Raw genomic sequence first — 18157 nt, forward strand, 5'->3', positions numbered from 1 at the left:
AAGGCTTCCTACCAACTTCTTTGCTGGGACTGTGCTTTTTCTTTCCCTTTTCTCCTTTTCTCAGCACCATTTACGTTCTTCTTCCAAAAGAAGCTGACAGATTTTATCCCTCCATTTATCCACAAATCAAAAGCTGAATCTATTCACACTTATATATATTGCAACATTAAATAATCAGTATTCAATTGTGTTTCAAAGTTGTAATGACTGAAAACAGCAATCAAAGGAGTATGACAGTGTTTTCCTGAAAATAAGACCCAGTCTTATTTATTTATTTATTTAGCCTCCAAAAGAGGCACCAGGTCTTATTTTCATAGATGTTTTTTTAACAGTCTCACCTTGCGGCGGGGCACCAATAGCCCCATCCAGCCGGCCCACTTCTTCTGTGGCCAAAGGAAATGCCTCTGCAGCTGAGAATGGAGCTTCGGATTGACGTGCGCAGTGCCCCCCGGCCTGCGTTTTGCCATCAGAGGCATTCCACAAAGGCCTCTGCAGCTGAGAACCAAGCTACGGATTTAATCTGTAGCTTGGTTCTCAGCTGCAGAGGCCTTTCTGGAAGGCCTCTGATGGCGAAATGCAGGCCAGGGGAAAAACAGAGCTCCATTCTCAGCTGCAGAGACATTTCCTGAAGGCATCTGACGGTGAAATGCAGGCTGGGGGGCGCCACCGAAGAAGTGAGCCATCAAGGTAAAGCAGGTGTCGATTCATGGGAGGCCTGGCTGCAACAGTAAGCGGGTGCGGCGCCCGAGGGACAGCTCCACCCCCCCACCCCTACCCTAGCTTGATTTTTAGGTGTGCATCTTGCCCCAAAACTAGGGTTTATTTTCGGGGTAGGTCTTACTTTTGAGGAAACGCGGTAGCAATCCTGAGAGAAAATAGTGTTGGTTGTGTGTCATAAGGCAGGTCAGATGTCAGCTACACCAGAGATCCCCAACCTTTTGGGCACCAGAGATTTTTTTGCAGAGCAGAGGGTGCGTAGTTTTGTGTGCTACCTGGATCTCGTGGATGGGGCCTTGCTTGTTTGTGTGGACCAGTTGCTGGCATGCTGCAGCCCGGTACTGGTCCATGGACCGGGGGCTGGGGACCCCTGAGCTACACTTCCTTCAAAACTATATTTAGGCAGAACCCTGTAATATATCCCTGATATCAGTATATAAAAGGAAACTGTGAACAAATTTCAGTTTAGTGGAAAAGGAAGCTTTTCCCAACTTGATCAGACAAATTAATGGATCTGTAAGCTGCATTTTTCACTTAAAGAAAAAAACTAACCTCCAGATTTTATGCATTTTTTAATTTGTTCACCTCTGATGATTCAGCTGTACCCAAAAGTGAGAGCAGAGTTTCTGCTCTACTTGTTTTGTGTGCCAGCACAAAATGTCATATGCAAAAGATAGCAAATGCAAAAAACAATGAGGCATCACAGGGATTGGTGTTCCATTTTTCATCTTGAAGGCTATCTTACTTCCTTTATGACTAGGGTGAGCATTTATCTGAGCAAGATATTAAATCAACGTTCAGTGTTGTACTACAGTGACAATATACTGGATAGAACCAGAATACATGTATGGAAATAACCTAAATATATTTTTCAATTTAGTTTATAGCCAAAGTGCATTCAAAATGCATCCCTCCTGTTTCTCAACATAAGATTTGTTTGGTATTGATAACAATAGCAGTCAAATGAATAAACTTAAGATCAGAAAGTCATTTCTACTCTAAAGGGAGAAAATCCAACATTCTGTTGACTGTTAAAAAGCTCCAAGAGTGAAATTTGTATTCCACTGTAAATTGCTAGCCATTTTATAATGGAATATACAAATGTAACAAATAAGTAAGTTAATACTATACTAGTACTGCTATAATAATGAGAATGAGAAAAATAAAGTAAAACTTACGATGAACCTGAATAAATATGACTGCTTCATCCTGACCCGCAGCATTCTTGGCAACCACAGAGACATGATAAACTCCAGGATTTTCATAATGGTGTTGAAATGTTTCACCTATCAGTGTCAGGTTCATATAATTTGCCTTCATGCCATCTCCAAAGTTCACTTGGTATTTGGTGTTTAAAGTATCGCCCTATATGAAAACCAAGAATAAGGAGAAATAAATGGGCATATCACAAAAATGGAAGAGGGAAGCAATCAAAACTATGTATCAGGCTACTGACATTGGCAGCTCTGAAGCTTAGCGATAACCAGTGCTTTTTTTCTAAAAAAACAAAAACAAAAAGGTGCCGGAACTCACACGTCATACAACCCGCCTTGCCTACGCTACAAGGTTCCATCCAAAAAATGTGCTGGAACTCCGTTCTGGGTGTTCTATGAGAAAAAAAAAGCCCTGGCGATAACCATCCACTGAACTGACTGCTGTCTCTGTTACATCAGAAACAGAATTTCTGTTAATTGACCACTTTTTCCTCTTTTTTTGTACACTATTTTTTTTCTTTTTTGTTGTTGTTAAGAGTTGAATGTATGCTTTTGGGGTTTTTTTTTCATTTTGTTTGTTTTACTGTTTTACATTTTATTCTTTGATAAAACAAATGAATGAGTTAGTGAGTGAATGAATGAATGAATGAATGAATGAATGAATGAATGAAACAGAATTTTCACAAAGCTCTATTAAAAATATTTTAAAATCCATGGTACCTCAGAAAATTTTATTTGTGATGCTGTTCTTGTCTTTGGAGGATTAACCTACTCTTTTTGTTTGCATGGTGAGAACTGATCAATTTAAGATAAGAAACCCAGAATTTACCTAGGTTACTTTGAGTTTATATATGTATCGTATTTATATGGCTGTCCATCTCACAAAAACATGAGTCTGGGTGGTGTTATATACATTTTATCAAGAATGGTGCATATATTTTTTAAATCAATGCTTAGGCCATTTAAATTCAATAATAGACTCTTATTATTAAAGATGAATCTTCCTCTGATACATCTCATTTTCTAATAACATAAGCATCCAAATCAGCATGCTTACCGTGTTTCCCCAAAAATAAGACCTGATCTTATATCTATCTATCTATCTATCTATCTATCTATCTATCTATCTATCTATCTATCTATCTATCTATCTATCTATCTATCTATCTATTTATCTATCTTCTGCCTCCAAAAGAGGCACCTGGTCTTATTTTGGGGGGATGTCTTATCTGCTTACCTTAGGACTGCCACAGCCAGGCCTCCCACACCCCAACACCTGTCGTGCTGCTGCCTGAGTACTTCTGCAGCTGCTTGTGGCTGCATGCCACATGGTGCATGGCGCTGCTCCCAGCACGACACAGTGTGGCTCATTGCACTGCTGCCACTGCTCGCAAGCAGTGGCAGCAGTGCAATTGGCGTGCCAAACCAGTGTCCTATTGTGAGCAGCAGCAGCGGCGTGATCAGTGTAATGCACATGGCCTCCTGCCATGAGCGGTGGCAGCGACGTGATTGGCGCAATGAGCCACGTGGTCTCCTGCTGCGAGCTGTCCTGGTGTGAGTGGCGGCAGCAGTGCGATACACCATGTGGCGTGCAGCCGCAGAAGAACTCAGGCAGCAGCAGGACAGGTGTTAGGACGTGGGAGGCCTGGCTGCAGCAATCCTAAGTTAAGTGGTGTGAGACGCGTGGGGCAGTTCCACCCCCACCCAAGCTTGATTTTTACATGTGCGCCTCATCCCACAGGATCGCCAACATGATTGCCAATGTCCGATAACGGATATGACACAACAAGAAGAAGAAGCCTCACCCCAAAACTAGGGTTTAATTTTGGGGTAGGGCTTATATTAGGTACAAGCGTAAATTTCAAACTAGGGCTTATTTTAGGGATAGGTTTTATTTTCAGGGAAACACGGTAGTTTGCATCAGGTTGTATCCATTCCATGCCCCATCAAGTACTACCATGTACCCCAAGAGATTTCACCTTTGTACCAAGCCTGACAGTGATTTTGGCATTGGCTAAGGAAGAAATTGGCTTTAACACCTATATCAACTCAATCTGCTGACTGAGATTGATTTGATTGCACAATGTTTGCAAAGGTTTTTGGCCAGAGCATGTGCTACACAAAGTGCCAAACATTGAGCAATTTGAAGTTTCCAATCTGGGTTGGTCACCAGAACCAGAGATTTACTCTTCCAAGCTTTAGGACTCCTGCTGGAGCCCATCCTAAGGGAAATTCTCTATGGCAGAATATGTGCTTTGGGCTATTGTGCGTGGTATTTATATGATGCCTGGTTGTGTACAGCATTTTAGTTGTTGATGGGGTATTGATGGCTGGCTATTAAGTCGTTGGCTGTTGTTTCCTTGTGTTGTCTCCTGATAAGCTGGCGGCAAATCAGCACGCCTGTTGATTGATGATAGGCCTGTTTCCCAGGCTTCAATCAGTTCCCAGGCTGTTTTGGGGCTTGCTCATCCAACAAACCTAGTAGCTGCAAAATTGAATGTATGTCCATTGCAATGTAAAGCTACCAATGAGTTTGGGTCTCCTTGTCTGACTGTTGGCTTGTGTTTTCTTGTAATGTGGTAGTTAGCTTTCTCCTGTTTGTCCTACATAGTCACAGGGGCAATCCATGCAGGGGATTCAGTAGTTTACATTAGAAGTATCTCCCACTTCCTTGTGATCTTTTTAATGTACAATTTGTCCTCATATGGGAGCCTCTGGGCGGTGTGCAATGCCCACTTGCAGATATTGGAAGCTGCATTCTATTGTTTCCAAAATGTTTTTGATGTATGGCAGGGTGTATCATGTAGTTGGTCCTTTACCTTGTTTCTTCCTTTCTCTCCCCACCATGTTGTGCAGACATCTTGTAACAAATCACTGTGGGTACACACATTCTGCCTGAATTGTTCATGTAGGTATCTGCTCTTCAGTTGTTTAGCTTGCTAGGTACTACAGTGGGTTGTCACCCTGCTATATAGTTGAATTGAACAATTTCTTGGGGCATGAGTGGTGGGATTCAAATATTTGAACAACCAGTTCTCTGTGTGGAAGCCGCTTCTGGAAGTCCATTCTGGGCCTGAGCAACAAAAAACTAGCTACCACTTCTGCTGAAGTGGTGCAAACTGGCTGAATCTCACCACTGATATCAAAGCTACTTCTGCTCTGGCTATATCTACTACTTTATTTAAGATGAAGTAACACTATCAACAATCTCTATAAGTGCATGCACTGCACACAGTCCTGTCCTTTATAAGCAACCCCAAAGTCACCATAACAAATCAACAGTCTCCAATACTCCTTAAGTTCTGGGAAAAACATATGTATCTCACAAACAATACTTTTGCCATAAAATGTGGCAAACATTTTATTATTATTTGCGGTTTTTCCTTAACTGCCTCCGTGTAAGCTGAAACTTACTGTAAAATTCCTATGCCTCTTCGCCAGCAAAACAGGAAAAAAAAAAAAAGGACACTGAAGTCATTCTGCTTTTCACTTGGACTCAAATACCACTGAAATGCTTGAAGCCATTTACACCAATTCTGCTGTGTTTCCCACTATTGCCAGGCTGTCAAGGGCTAGATATGAGGCCAGTTACGGTTCCCTGCTATCCTTGCCCTGTGCCTCTATTTGAAATCTGGGGCCCACCTTAAGTAGTATATGAAAAACAGTAAAACCACACAAAATACATGCAAACAATAACATAGATTAGGCTTTGGAGGCAGGTCTCACAGGCATCTGTAAACTAATGATGGCCCTTAAAATCATAATACCTTATGCCACAATAACTTTAGCCTGGAAGTTCTTATCAACATTCAGATACAGATGCAGCGGCATATTTCCCATGATGTTCCATGTAAGATTTACTCCTGCTTTCTGGGAAAAGGAAATGATTAAAATCCTCTCCACTAATAATTAATTTAAATTTAGGGACTAACTGTTCTGCGGTTTGGCCATTTCCTGCTAGAGGAAGTTTCTTGATTACTGACACTACCTTCAGTTATTTTTCAATTACTTCATTCCTAGGAAAAGAAGAAAGCCCTCGGTGACTCACATACTACCTCCTGCTGCCAAGCCAACCACTTTATCTTCATACTAATATACAGCACTGTCATGCTAGCCTGCCAGATAGTAACAGACTACAACATAGCTCCCATCTCCCTCTTTTTTTTTAATCAGTGGGAAAAAAGAGGGGTGTCTCTTATAGGAGCTTTAGGAAATAAACTGTGAAGTAAGAGAAGGAGATTAATAAAGCCTTTAACTCCAAATAAAGAGAATAAGTCAGCAGAGAAAGAGAAAGGAAAACAAAATACATTGTAAGACAAATTCTAGTGGAACCGTGCTTTCAGGTTAAAAGGACAATTACATTTTTCCTGACTTCCACAGATGAAAAATTCCAGTAATACCTGATTTTGTTTGACAACAAAGGTGACATATTCTCCTGGCTTAATGGCTAGATTTTCCCCTTTAATGCTGATCTGCAATCCTTTGGGAGCAGTTAGTGGACAGACATGTTGAGAAGAATTTTTCTGTAAATCCACACCTCCTTTACATATATTAGATATAACTTTACGGTATCTGTAGGAAGAAGTAAATGGAGAGCGTATCTGAGGGAGGAACACAACTGATCAACAGATACAGAAAAAGATATACTCATGCCCTAGAGCAAAGTCTTAATTTGGATTCAATCCTATATATTCACACAACATACTTAGAACAAATGTAGAGGCAGCATGGTGTCAGTATATCATATACAGTTCCTAGCTGCTAGGATGCAAGTTATAACATGTTGGATTGTAATCTCTACACTAGAGATTCTAGTTTCCATAAAAATAACAAACATGCTTTGGCTAAAATTGGGTTTTGGTAGCATGCTGGCCAAAATATGGTAAATATTTGATATTGTTTTTAATATTAACAGAGAAGGCTGAATGTTGCATGGGTGTAAGGCTGATAAACTAGTCTATACCTTATTTACATTATTAAAAAGCACTATGAGAAAGCCTTAATTTAACCAAAGCCACAATGTATAGTGTCACCTATGTTGTTGTGGTTTGAATATGAAAGTTGAAATCCATAGGCTGGCGATAGTGACATGTTATGCTCCAATAATGGTGATAATGAAAGAATCAGAAAGAGTTTTGAGGGAAAAAATGTGCAAAATTCCAGATGAATGCAATCCAGAGAAAAATCAGTAGACTACATAAATGGATAAGTAACAATTATATAATTGATGAGAAGCTAAAAAGAGAAAGAACTGAGAACTTGAAAGAACAGCAGCAAATTATAAAGCAATGTATGGACATATTGGAAACAAGGATACAGTAGAAAGCATGGGGAGATCCATGTGAATGCTGTTGATATGTGCTATTTCCTTTCCTTTTTATTTTCTCATGCCTTTCATTCCTTCTGCCTGTTATTTCACACTCCTTTTTTACCCCAAAAAGAAACGACAGATGAACATGTAAAGTTACCTATTTTCTCTGTACCTGTAAGATTACCTACAGAACAGGATAGGGGCAATTTAAAAACAAAACAGTACCAGGGCAATTGTAAGGGAAACTATTCTTTTCCAACCAACTATGTTTTTGTGTATATAGTAATAATAGTAATAATAATAAGAATAATAATAATTTGTCTGAAATGGTATAGGGTCTCCTGCCTGAGCAAGGGCTTAGACTAGATGACCTCCAAGATCCCTTTCAACTTATTACTATTATTATTATTATTATGGATCATACGCCCAAGTCTGACTGTGCGATGATCCATAATAATAATAATAATAGTAATAAGTTGAAAGGGTCCTTGAAGGTCATCTAGTCTAAGCCCTTGCTCAGGCAGGAAACCCTATACCATTTCAGACAAATGGCTGTCCAGTCTCTTCTTAAAAACTTACAGTGTTGGAGCATTCACAGCTTCTGGAGGCAGGTTGTTCCACTGATTAATTGTTCTAACTGTCAGAAATTTCTTAGTTCTAGGTTGCTTCTCTCTTTGGTTAGTTTCCATCTGTTGCTTCTTGTCCTGCCTTCAGGTGCCTTGAAGAATAGCTTGATTCCCTCTTCTTTGTGGCAACCCTTGAGATATTGGAACACTGCTATCATGTCACCCCTTCTTTTCATTAAACTAGACCAGTGATGGCAAACCTTTTAGAGACCGAATACCTAAACTGCAACCCCCAACCCACTTATGCATCATCAGGTGCCGGGTGGGTGTGGCCCATCGGATTGGGTGTGGCCCATTGGGTAGGCGTGGCTGCAGTGGTAACAGCAGACTGGGTGGGACTAAAAAGTTCAATCAATCAATTCCAACTTTGCAAGATTTTTTTTTCCTGCAAGAAGTTGAAATTGACTGATTGATTGAACCTTTTTTTTTTGTACACGGCGGCGAAGGCCTAAAGTGAAAAGGTTTTATAAAACCCAGCTGAAGGCCTAGGACTGAGGCAACGGCACACATGCCCACAGAGAGGGCTCTGAGTGCCGCCTCTGGCACCCATGCCATAGGTTCGCCACCACTGAACTAGACATAATACCCAATTCCAGCAACTGTTCTTTATATGTTTTAGCCTCCAGTCCCCTGATTATCTTTGTTGCTCTTCTCTGTACTCTAAGTTGGTATACTGCCCAGTAAGTCCTTCAAAGATTAAAAAAATGGAGGTGCACAATAATTAAAATAATTAAAAGTACAAGACTCCATGAAGACTTGGCAAGGTCAGAACCTGTTACTCAAACTGGCCAAAAGGCCAGCTACAATTCCAGAGCGAATTGACTGGATAACGAAGAAAGAGGCACCCATGTACTGCAGCCATGTCAATGCTCTCCTAGTGCAGTGATTTAAGGTATGTAGAAAGTAGACAGAAACCTTACATTTCTCAAAATAGCAAGTCTTGACTTGCTTAATATGATTTTGTGCTGCCAGATACATCAGAAAGGAAAAGTAGCTGCATCCCTGCTGAAAATGTTAGCTATCTTTCAGAAAAGCAGCTTCAGTGACACCAACTTGGTGGCTAACAGAAATCCCCAGAGATAATGTATCTCTAAATATTAAGGAGCATTCATCAAGGCAAAATGTTATGCAGAAATCTGCCACATGATTTTTTTTTTCAAAACCAAAATACTTTATTAGAAATAAATATGTTTTTGTCTCTATCACATTAGCAATTTGTAAGGAGACTGATACAAGGCTGAGAGAAAAACAGAGAGCTATTTTCCAAGCATATTATTCACTTACTTACCCTGTGCTACTTTTATAGGACTGACCCGTGATACAGTCTTCAGGAGGGGCTTTAGGATTAAACCAAAAGTCAGCAAAGCACGTGCTGAGCTCCGATTTTGACAATGAACGTTCAAATCCATAATCACTACAGAATAATAATAATAACAAATAGATTTTTATTGTACACATAACTGTATAGCAGAAATTATAGCAGAAACAGTTTGTATCCTTTTGGGATGGTATATTTTACCAGACACCTTTGGGTTCTATAGTTCTTGTCATATTGGCCAACAAACTAACTTTCTAGGAGTGTCTTTATAGTTTTGACAGCTGAGTTCATTAGCACTCTAGTTAGTAGCAATAAGTTTCCATTACAAAAACCAGGTTTATTCTCTTTGCATGAAGAATAAATGTACAATCTTTTAGTCAATTTTATTTACAAAGGAATACAACATCTCTGGGAGGTTAGAACATTCCACAAAATTAGAAAGCATATGGGCAACTGGAAGCGAAAAGAGTCTTAATTTCCACCCTTCCTTCTTTTGTTATGGACTACTGTGATATCCAGCTTAGATTCAAAGGAAGAAAAGAAGGTCTAACATAGACAGAAAATCCCTCTTGAAACAAAGTTCCTCAGGCTGTCTCCGAAGAGCAGACTCAAAGGGAACAGATGGTTCTGGCAACCAGCCTTGGTGGCCACCTGTAATAAATCTGCTACAAGCAGCTGTGCTGGCAGACACACAGTTCTCTCATGGTCCACAAGTCTCTTTTCAGACAAGGCAGCGTTTTATTACAAAGGCACGGACGTGATTCAAGCTATATGGGATCTTTTTCTCTAGAAACTGGCCACCTTTAAAACTGAAAATATGTTTAACTGAATAGGATTTTTTCAGTTTATTGTATTAAATCTAATAAAATGTAACATGCAGGATGGTGAAGAAATAAAGAATGCTGTATTGCTGAAATAAAAAATACCCTATGCATACAGTATACTCTGCCCAGAGTTGTTTTGATACAAGATGGGCAGCAAATAAATGTAATAAACAAACAAACAAGCTAATTCTATCAGTATTGCTTAAGCACAATTCAAAATGACAGATCTGATACTTTACAAACAAAGACACACAAAGTGCAATTCCTGGGCAATCCACTTTCCACTTTAAAAGCTAAAACTTTAACTGTTATAATAGATTTGGAGTAAATAATCCCATATATTCATGCAGATTAATTATCTCCAAATCTGTTTTCTAGTTTTGCCACCTTTAAGAAGTGAGTAGGGCAAGTCGCCAAGTCATCATTTTCAATAATGACTTCACAATGATATTCATCTGAAAAAGATTCTCCTGACTCAACCAGGACATTAGTTGGTGGAACAAATTAGTGTTTATGGATAATTTTTTTCATTGTTATTCTACTGAGGTTTTTTTTTTTTTCAGTCTTTAAGATCTATTTGTGAACTGTCATACGGATTGTTTTCGGACTGAGTGATGGTCCATGAAGTGTTATAAAATAAATGAAATGTTTTCTTTTTTGCAGAGATAACTGTTCTCTTCCAAACAAATAAAAACCATAATTTCTATTAATAAAGGTAGTTTCAACTTACTTAGCAACTGTTTGAAATCGTGATAGACCTCCCCCAAAAGAGACTTGCGACCCAGATCTGAAGTTCTGATGTCAGCTCTCCCCTGCAGTCATGTCACCGCATGTTAGGCCTTCAGCAACCGGCCTACATTTACAGCTGTTTGACACACCCAGTGGCCATGATTTAGGATGTTTTGCTAGAAACTGGCATCTACTTCTGGTTTCTGGCAAAACCTGGCCTATACTGAACAAGGGATTCGCTTAATGACTGCCACAATAAAGGTAATAAAATGGGCAAATCATGTTGTGACCACGTTACGACCATCATGATTTATGACCGTAATTGTCAGGCTCAATTATAGTCATAAATCAAGGACCACCTGTATGGATTTTTCAGTATGTCTATACATAACATTAACAACTCAGCCACTTGGAAGAAACAGGAAGAGAGAAAAACTTACCACAAGAAATCAGAAGAACTGCATTCACAAATTTTGGAAGAAAGTGCTGACATAAAGTTTTTTCCTTTAATACACCATGATGAACTCTTCCTCCTTCGAAAGGTTCTCTGCTGGCCCATTATGCAACTGTCACCCTGAATATCAAAGATTAGTTCCCACAGCTGCTAGATAAAGGTATTTTTTTATTTGTATCCCACCTTTATTATTTTTACAAATAACTCACAGCAGCAAACATATCCAACAGGCCTTCCTCCTCCTATCTTCCTTACAACAACAACCCAGTGAGGTGCATTGGCCTGAGAGAGAGAGAGTGACTGGCCCAAGGTCACCCAGCTGGCTTTCACGGCTGAGGCAGGACCAGAGAGCACAGTCTCCAGCTTTCTAGCCTGGTGCCTTATCCATTAGACCAAATTGGCCTTCTTATGTTAAATCTTACACTTTGCATTTGTAGTTTAAAGACCTACATTATTGGACTAATTTTCAGAACCCATTAAGAATTGTCAACTGAATTTTAAGATCTAACTAGTGTTTCACATTGCAGACTGCATGAACTGATCTTTCTCAACACAATTTAGCTTCTTCCTTTTTCCATTTCTTGTATTGGTTATAAACACCCGATGTCTATTATGAGCAAGCTTAACAACACATCTTAATATTTAGAATAGAAAATATAGCAATGTTTATAGGCACATATGTGTGAAGCAAAGGAGAAGCAAATTAAATGCTACAACAAAATGACTGATCTCACAGAACAGAAGACAACGAGCTCAGTTCTTGGGCTGTGCAACTTCCACTGAGAAACTTTCTTGTCTAAATCTATACAGAGCTATTTCCAGTGTAAGCAATACTGAAGTAGACTCGATAGAGGGCATCTTTCCTCACTTTTAATTAATCTGATTGTACTAAGCAAGCTGAAATATAAGTGTGTGCCTATTGCTCAAATCATACCTCTATTTCTTTGCCTGCTATGTCAAAAAGAAATTCTCCCTAAATTTTGTATCTTAAAAATATCTTGATCCGTTAATCTTAACTGGTCTACATCAATTACAGGCAATTAAAAGACGGACTGTTGAAACCTGAGTTTATTCATATTCAGTCCATAATAAATACTCCGGATCAGCCAAATCTTAGCCAGTCCAGTCTACAACATGTTTAATGTGTATCATGTTTATTGCATTTAATAAAATACTGAAGCATACTTATCCAGCTAAAAGTTGAATCAAGGAGCACACACTGCTGTATTTGTAAATATTTGAGCTAGAAGACAGCCTTTTGTGTAGAATTTAAGGAGCAATATACTACTCTGAAATTGTTCTTTGCATACTTTTCACACTATTCATTTTGCAATGTCATTAATGATGAGCAAACCATACCCCTAATGTTTTGATTTTATGTTCACTTAACTGGAAAACTGTACTCTACAATGTATTGTGAAATATTCCCCCCTGGCCGCTTATTTGCTTTGCATCAAAATGCTGTCTGATTGCTCATGCCATATTACCTTTCCTAAATAAATCTGAGCTTTAAATTCAAATTGGAAGCTATGTCTTTAATATATATAAAACTTTTGCTTTTAATTAATCAAAGATTATTTTTGATGCTTCTATGGGTATGAATTTCCTGGAATAAACAGAACACACAGGTAGTCCTCAACTTACAACCACAACTGAGCCCAAACTTTCTGCTGCTAAATAAGACAGTTGTTAAGTGAGCTTTGCCCCATTTACGACCTTTCTTGCCACACACGCTTGTTAAGTGAATCGCTGCAGTTAATAAGTTAGTAACCTGGTTGTTAAGTGAACCTGGCTTCCCCATTGACTTTGCTTGTCAGAAAGTTGCAAAAAGGAATCACATGACCCCGGGACACTACAACGGTCATAAATATGAACCAACTGTCAAGCATCTGAATTTTGATCACGTGATTATGGGGATGCTGCAAAGGTCGTAACTATGAAAAACAGTCATAAGTCAAATTTTTCAGTGCTGTTGTAACTTTGAACGGTCATTCAATGAACTGTTGTAAGTTGAGGACTACCTGTAGTCCTAAAAATTGAGCTATTCTCTCACAGTAGTCTGTTTCATGTGTTATTGGTAAGCCAATAGGTAGTACAATCCTATGGCTGGCTATTTAGAAATCAAGCTACAGTCAGTGGAACAAAAGCTGAGATTGTATCACATACATAAGTTATGTGACCTGCATACTCCCCCTTCTTTCTCTCTGTCTCGTTTATGATGGAATGAAACCATGCTACAAATTTCCAGATCATTTGAATAAGAAAAACTGAGGTCTGTATAAATCATATTTCATTTAGAATTTAGATATTAACTCAAAATTAAGTTTTAGTTTGATGTGCTGGTTTGTTAACCAGTTCAGTTAGACAAATTATAGTTCTCTTTAAATGAACCATAGCCTTATTGCAGTTAGTACATGTAATGCCAAACATGTTTTAGTATTACACAAACAAATGTCACCAAATATGATAGTTATTTCTTTCTATGTAGTTGCACCTGCATATTTGTCAGGTCCCATGATTCATAGTCTTCATCAGTGCATTCACGGGAAAAAGATGGACGGAAATCTACCTTCACTAGCTCCCAGTCTGACTGATAGCTGATGTGTCCAAACACCCTAAAGAGAAAAAAAATCAGAATGAGATCCCAACTAAAAGACTGGGAGTGAAAAACAAGAATATAACAATATAGAATACCTTCTGCTATGGTTGGTTGTGGTAAATATAGGTAGTTCTCACTACTGAATGCAGTTGAGACCAACAACTCCATCACTATGGGGTGTGGTTGTAAGGTGAACCATGTTAACTTACAATGTCAGTTCCGGCTGCAGTCGTAATGTCATATAACTGGGACTTGTGACTTCCTACCAGTTTCCCCATTGACTTTGCTTTGTTGGAAACATAAGCATATTTATGGAGGTCATAAATCAATCAAGTGACCACATGATGTTGCCACCATTGTAAATGTATGCTGGTTGCCACCATTGTAAATGTATGCTGGTTGCCAAGCACCCAAATTGTGATCATGTGACTACAGAAAGCCACAACTTCGAGGACCACTCATACATCTCCTTTTCCAGTGCTGGTGTAACTATTCTGATGCAGGCTTCGCAAGTAATGAGAAACCACTTACTTGCAAGTAAAACAAACCCCTTTTAATAAAACAGGGCAGGAACAAACTTTGTTCACTTTGGGTAGAGAAAACCAAAAAGAAGTAATCACAAAGGAAAGTTTTTTCCCCTTCTGACACAGGGGCATGAACAGTCTCTGTTCACTTGAGGCCTCCAGATAGAAAGTCTTTCCAGGATTAAGCCAAGAAACAGTCTCTGTTCATACCGGCTGAGGCAAATTCACTACCTATTAGTTCCCAGCAGGGAGACTCAGTTGGCACCTCAAATACAGAGCAAGTAGTCCTGACAAACCTGGTTCTGGTAAAGGAATTTGACTTGATTGATGTACCCTGGAAAATAACAGGCCACTCCCAAACTCCTACTATTTATTTCCCAGACAGGGAGGGGCTGGCTAGCGTCTACGTCTTCTTTTCCCTGAGAGCCGGCTTATTGCCTTCCATTGCTCTCCTCTCCTCTCTACGCATACGCACATCTGGGATGGGCCCCATCTGTTCCTCCCCCTCACTCATCTCAGGCCCAGAAGACAGCTGCCTCTCCGCCTGGGGTGCGGACAGACGGCTCTGGCTCTGGCTCTGATTCTGCTTCCTCATTGGAGCCTTCCAAAGGCTCCAAAGTTGACAAAGTTGACAAAGTGGAAGGTCCACCTCCTCCACCTCCTCCTCATCTGACTCTACTGCTAACTCTGCTGGCAGCTGACAGACCAAACAGTAACTTTGAATGAAAGAGCAGTCAGTACATGAAGATGTTATATTTTCAAACTAATTCATAATCAGGCTATTCTATACCATACTTTAAACATTAGCAATTAATTGACCCTGCATATCTATATCTCAGTACTTAAGGATAATAGAACTAAAGAAGAGACTTTAGTAATCAACAATGGAGACTACAGTATCTGCTAGTCAAGGATTTTGCTTTCTTGAACATTTATATTTATTCACTTCACAACACAAAGTATATGTGTTTAGCTTTGAAGTAATGTATATTTAGCTAGATATCTATTTATCTACTATCTGTATATCTAAGGCATTCCTTTTACTCTTCTACTGAATCTTGAAGATTTCACATTATCACAAAAGTATTTCCCATAAGTACCTTCCCATTTAATTGTCATCGATTAAATTGGCTTTTATTTCATTTAAAGATGTCCAACAAAAAATGAAGAGCTTGGATGTGTTCCTAAAGGACGGATAATTGTTTAACTTAATGTAATGAAACACTTTTAACTGTTGACATTTAAACTTTTTCCATGCCGTTAGTGGGTTGGTACAATAAAAGGTACTTACGTCATGACTAAAGTCTCATCCCCAGGTTCGCTAAGTAGGCCATCCACATACACAGAAATACTTGTGAAATTATGGGTGCTCCAAGTTTGACCTTCATCCACACTGAATCTGTAATGGAAGTAGTAAAATAATCAATACCATTTTTTAAAATAATTTAATTATCTTATAGGATTCACACAGTCCAAAGTAGTTAAACAGCAGATATTCTAAAGCTAACCATTATAGGTAGTCCTCGACTTATGACCATTTGTTCAGTAACTGTTCAAAATTACAATGATGGTTATTAGGGCCAGTCCTTGGAGTTCTGGCTGTTCCAGCAAATCTTGTGATTGCAATCTGGGTGTTTGACAATCTGTTCACATTTACAAGCACCCTGCAATCACATGAGCACATGAGCACAATAACCTTCACTATTGCTGGGGTAACTCTCCCATCCTTGTACCCTCCCCAAGCCCATCTGCACCTGTGCCATACTGACCATTTGTGCATCCCAGTGCACTCTCTCCAACCTCTCTATCCCTCTGTTGTAACCCCTGACCTACATGCACTCTCCCCAACCCACATAGTGCCTCTTGTATATCCCTCCCCAAACTTTCACATAAACCCTTGCACCCTTGAGCACCTTCCCTGACCCTCGTGGAATCTCTCTTGTATCTTTACAGATCCTCTCTCCCATCCTTGAACATTTCCTCACAGACTATGCTCTCACACATCCTCCTAAACCCTCATGGCCTAGATACCTCTTCACTCTCTCCCTCACCCTGCAGCCATTTACCTGTCTGTAGGTGTGGGATTTTCAATCTCCTGATAGCTTCTCCAATTAATTGTTTGTGAGTAGCTGAAAGGAAGTTGCCTCAGCTAACAATAGAATAGGTGGCATCTGGTTCAATAGTAATAATTGCCAAATGGATCTAGGAATCCTAATGGACAATCACTTAAATATGAGCCGCAGTGTGCTGTAGCTGCCAAAAAACCCAATGCAGTCCTTGGCTGCATTAACAGAGGAATAGAATCAAGATGATGTGAAGTGTTAGTACTGCATTATAATGCTTTGGTAAGATTACACTTGGAATATTACATCCAGTTTTGGTCACCACAATATAAAAAAGGATGTTGAGACTCTAGAAAGAAGAATAGTTGCAGGAATTGGGTATGTTGAGTCTAATGAAAAGAAGGATTGGGGGTGACATGATAACAAAGTTCCATTATTTGATGCGCTGCCCCAAAGAAGAGGGGTCAACCTATTCTCCAAAGCACCTGAAGACAGGACAAGAAGCAATGGATGGAAATTAATCAAGGAGAGAAGCAACCTAGAACTAAGATGAAAATTCCTGACAATGAGAACAATTAACCAATGGAACAGCTTGCCTCAAGAAGTTGTGGGTGCTCCAGCAATGGATGTTTTTAAAAAGAGACTGGACAGCCATTTGTCTGAAATGGTATAGGGTCTCCTGCCTGGGTGGGCGGCTGGACTGGAGGACCTTCAGCGTCCCTTCCAACTTTATTATTCTGTTCTGTTATTCTGTTATTCTTTCTATGATCACGTGTATCCATCACATCAACCACAAAGGAAGTCTGGAATGATATAGGATCTCCCGCCACGGGGTAGGGAATGTGGACTAGAAGACCTCCAAGGTCCCTTCCAACCCTATTGTTCTATGTTCTAGATAACTATTTATAGATCCTGAGGGGGTGGGGGAGAATAACCTCCTTACCTATATTTTGTTTCCTGATTTCCATGGATAAGTGTGTTTATTACATATATGAATAACAAACATGGAGCAAATATTAAATCAGCAAATAACTCTCTTAGAGAAAAAAACATTTCAGCTGGAATATTTTTTAGTACTGAAAATACAGTAGACTAATGAAAGTTTGCTGTAGAATTACTTGAGTATTTTCAGAGGAATAGATGTATCTTTGATGGCCACAATCACACCACCATGATCCAGATATAAGATATGATGCTCCTCTTCAAAAACCTACAGCCAGGAAAAGAAAAACAACAATGTAATTAGGTTTACCGGAAAAACCATATTAGCATATTGGATCAACAATAGACTAATACTGGAAGAGGGGAAAGGGGATTCATTGGAACAGGGGCGGGGAGGTGGACCGAAATCTGGGAAAAACTGGAGTGACAACAGAATGCGGGGTGGGGGAATAGGGGGAAATAACAATGGAGATCAGGAAATGATATTCTTCTCATGAAAATTGCAACATCAAATATTTTGGGTCATGAAAATAGTGAAAGACACAGCACAGATGATGGGAAAGTATGTAAAGGTGAAAGATAAAATGACATTTATAAAAATCCCAAGTGATAATGTGAAAATACATTCATCTAAAACAGGGGTGTCAAACTCGCAACGACACGTGACATATCACGACGTATCACAACTTTTTTTCCATTGCCGGCAATGGAGTGGGCATGTTTTCGGCATGACGCATCCTGCCCGTGGGCTGGCAGTTTGACACCCCTTATCTAAAACATCGTTCAAGAAAAAAATAAGTTATGTCCTAATTAAAAAATAATGGATTGCTATGCTT

At 39.4% G+C, this 18157-nt stretch overlaps 1 protein-coding gene across 1 annotated transcript in view; it reads right to left on the reverse strand.

Annotated features, from left to right (window-relative positions):
* The window catches only part of SORCS2 (sortilin related VPS10 domain containing receptor 2), a 114120-nt gene that overhangs the window by 25404 nt on the left and 70559 nt on the right, over window positions 1-18157 (reverse strand). The window contains exons 13-19 of the mRNA XM_039325956.1: window positions 17498-17589; window positions 15608-15715; window positions 13688-13808; window positions 11180-11313; window positions 9157-9282; window positions 6332-6503; window positions 1896-2082 (exon numbers count right to left, since the gene is read on the reverse strand). Coding sequence (XP_039181890.1) covers window positions 1896-2082; window positions 6332-6503; window positions 9157-9282; window positions 11180-11313; window positions 13688-13808; window positions 15608-15715; window positions 17498-17589 — 940 coding nt within the window. The remainder of the gene's footprint in view (window positions 1-1895; window positions 2083-6331; window positions 6504-9156; window positions 9283-11179; window positions 11314-13687; window positions 13809-15607; window positions 15716-17497; window positions 17590-18157) is intronic.

The sequence above is a fragment of the Crotalus tigris genome, unplaced genomic scaffold, assembly GCF_016545835.1.
Source record: "Crotalus tigris isolate CLP2741 ecotype Arizona unplaced genomic scaffold, ASM1654583v1 scf7180000024339.11422700, whole genome shotgun sequence".
Classification (NCBI taxonomy): Eukaryota; Metazoa; Chordata; class Lepidosauria; order Squamata; family Viperidae; genus Crotalus; species Crotalus tigris.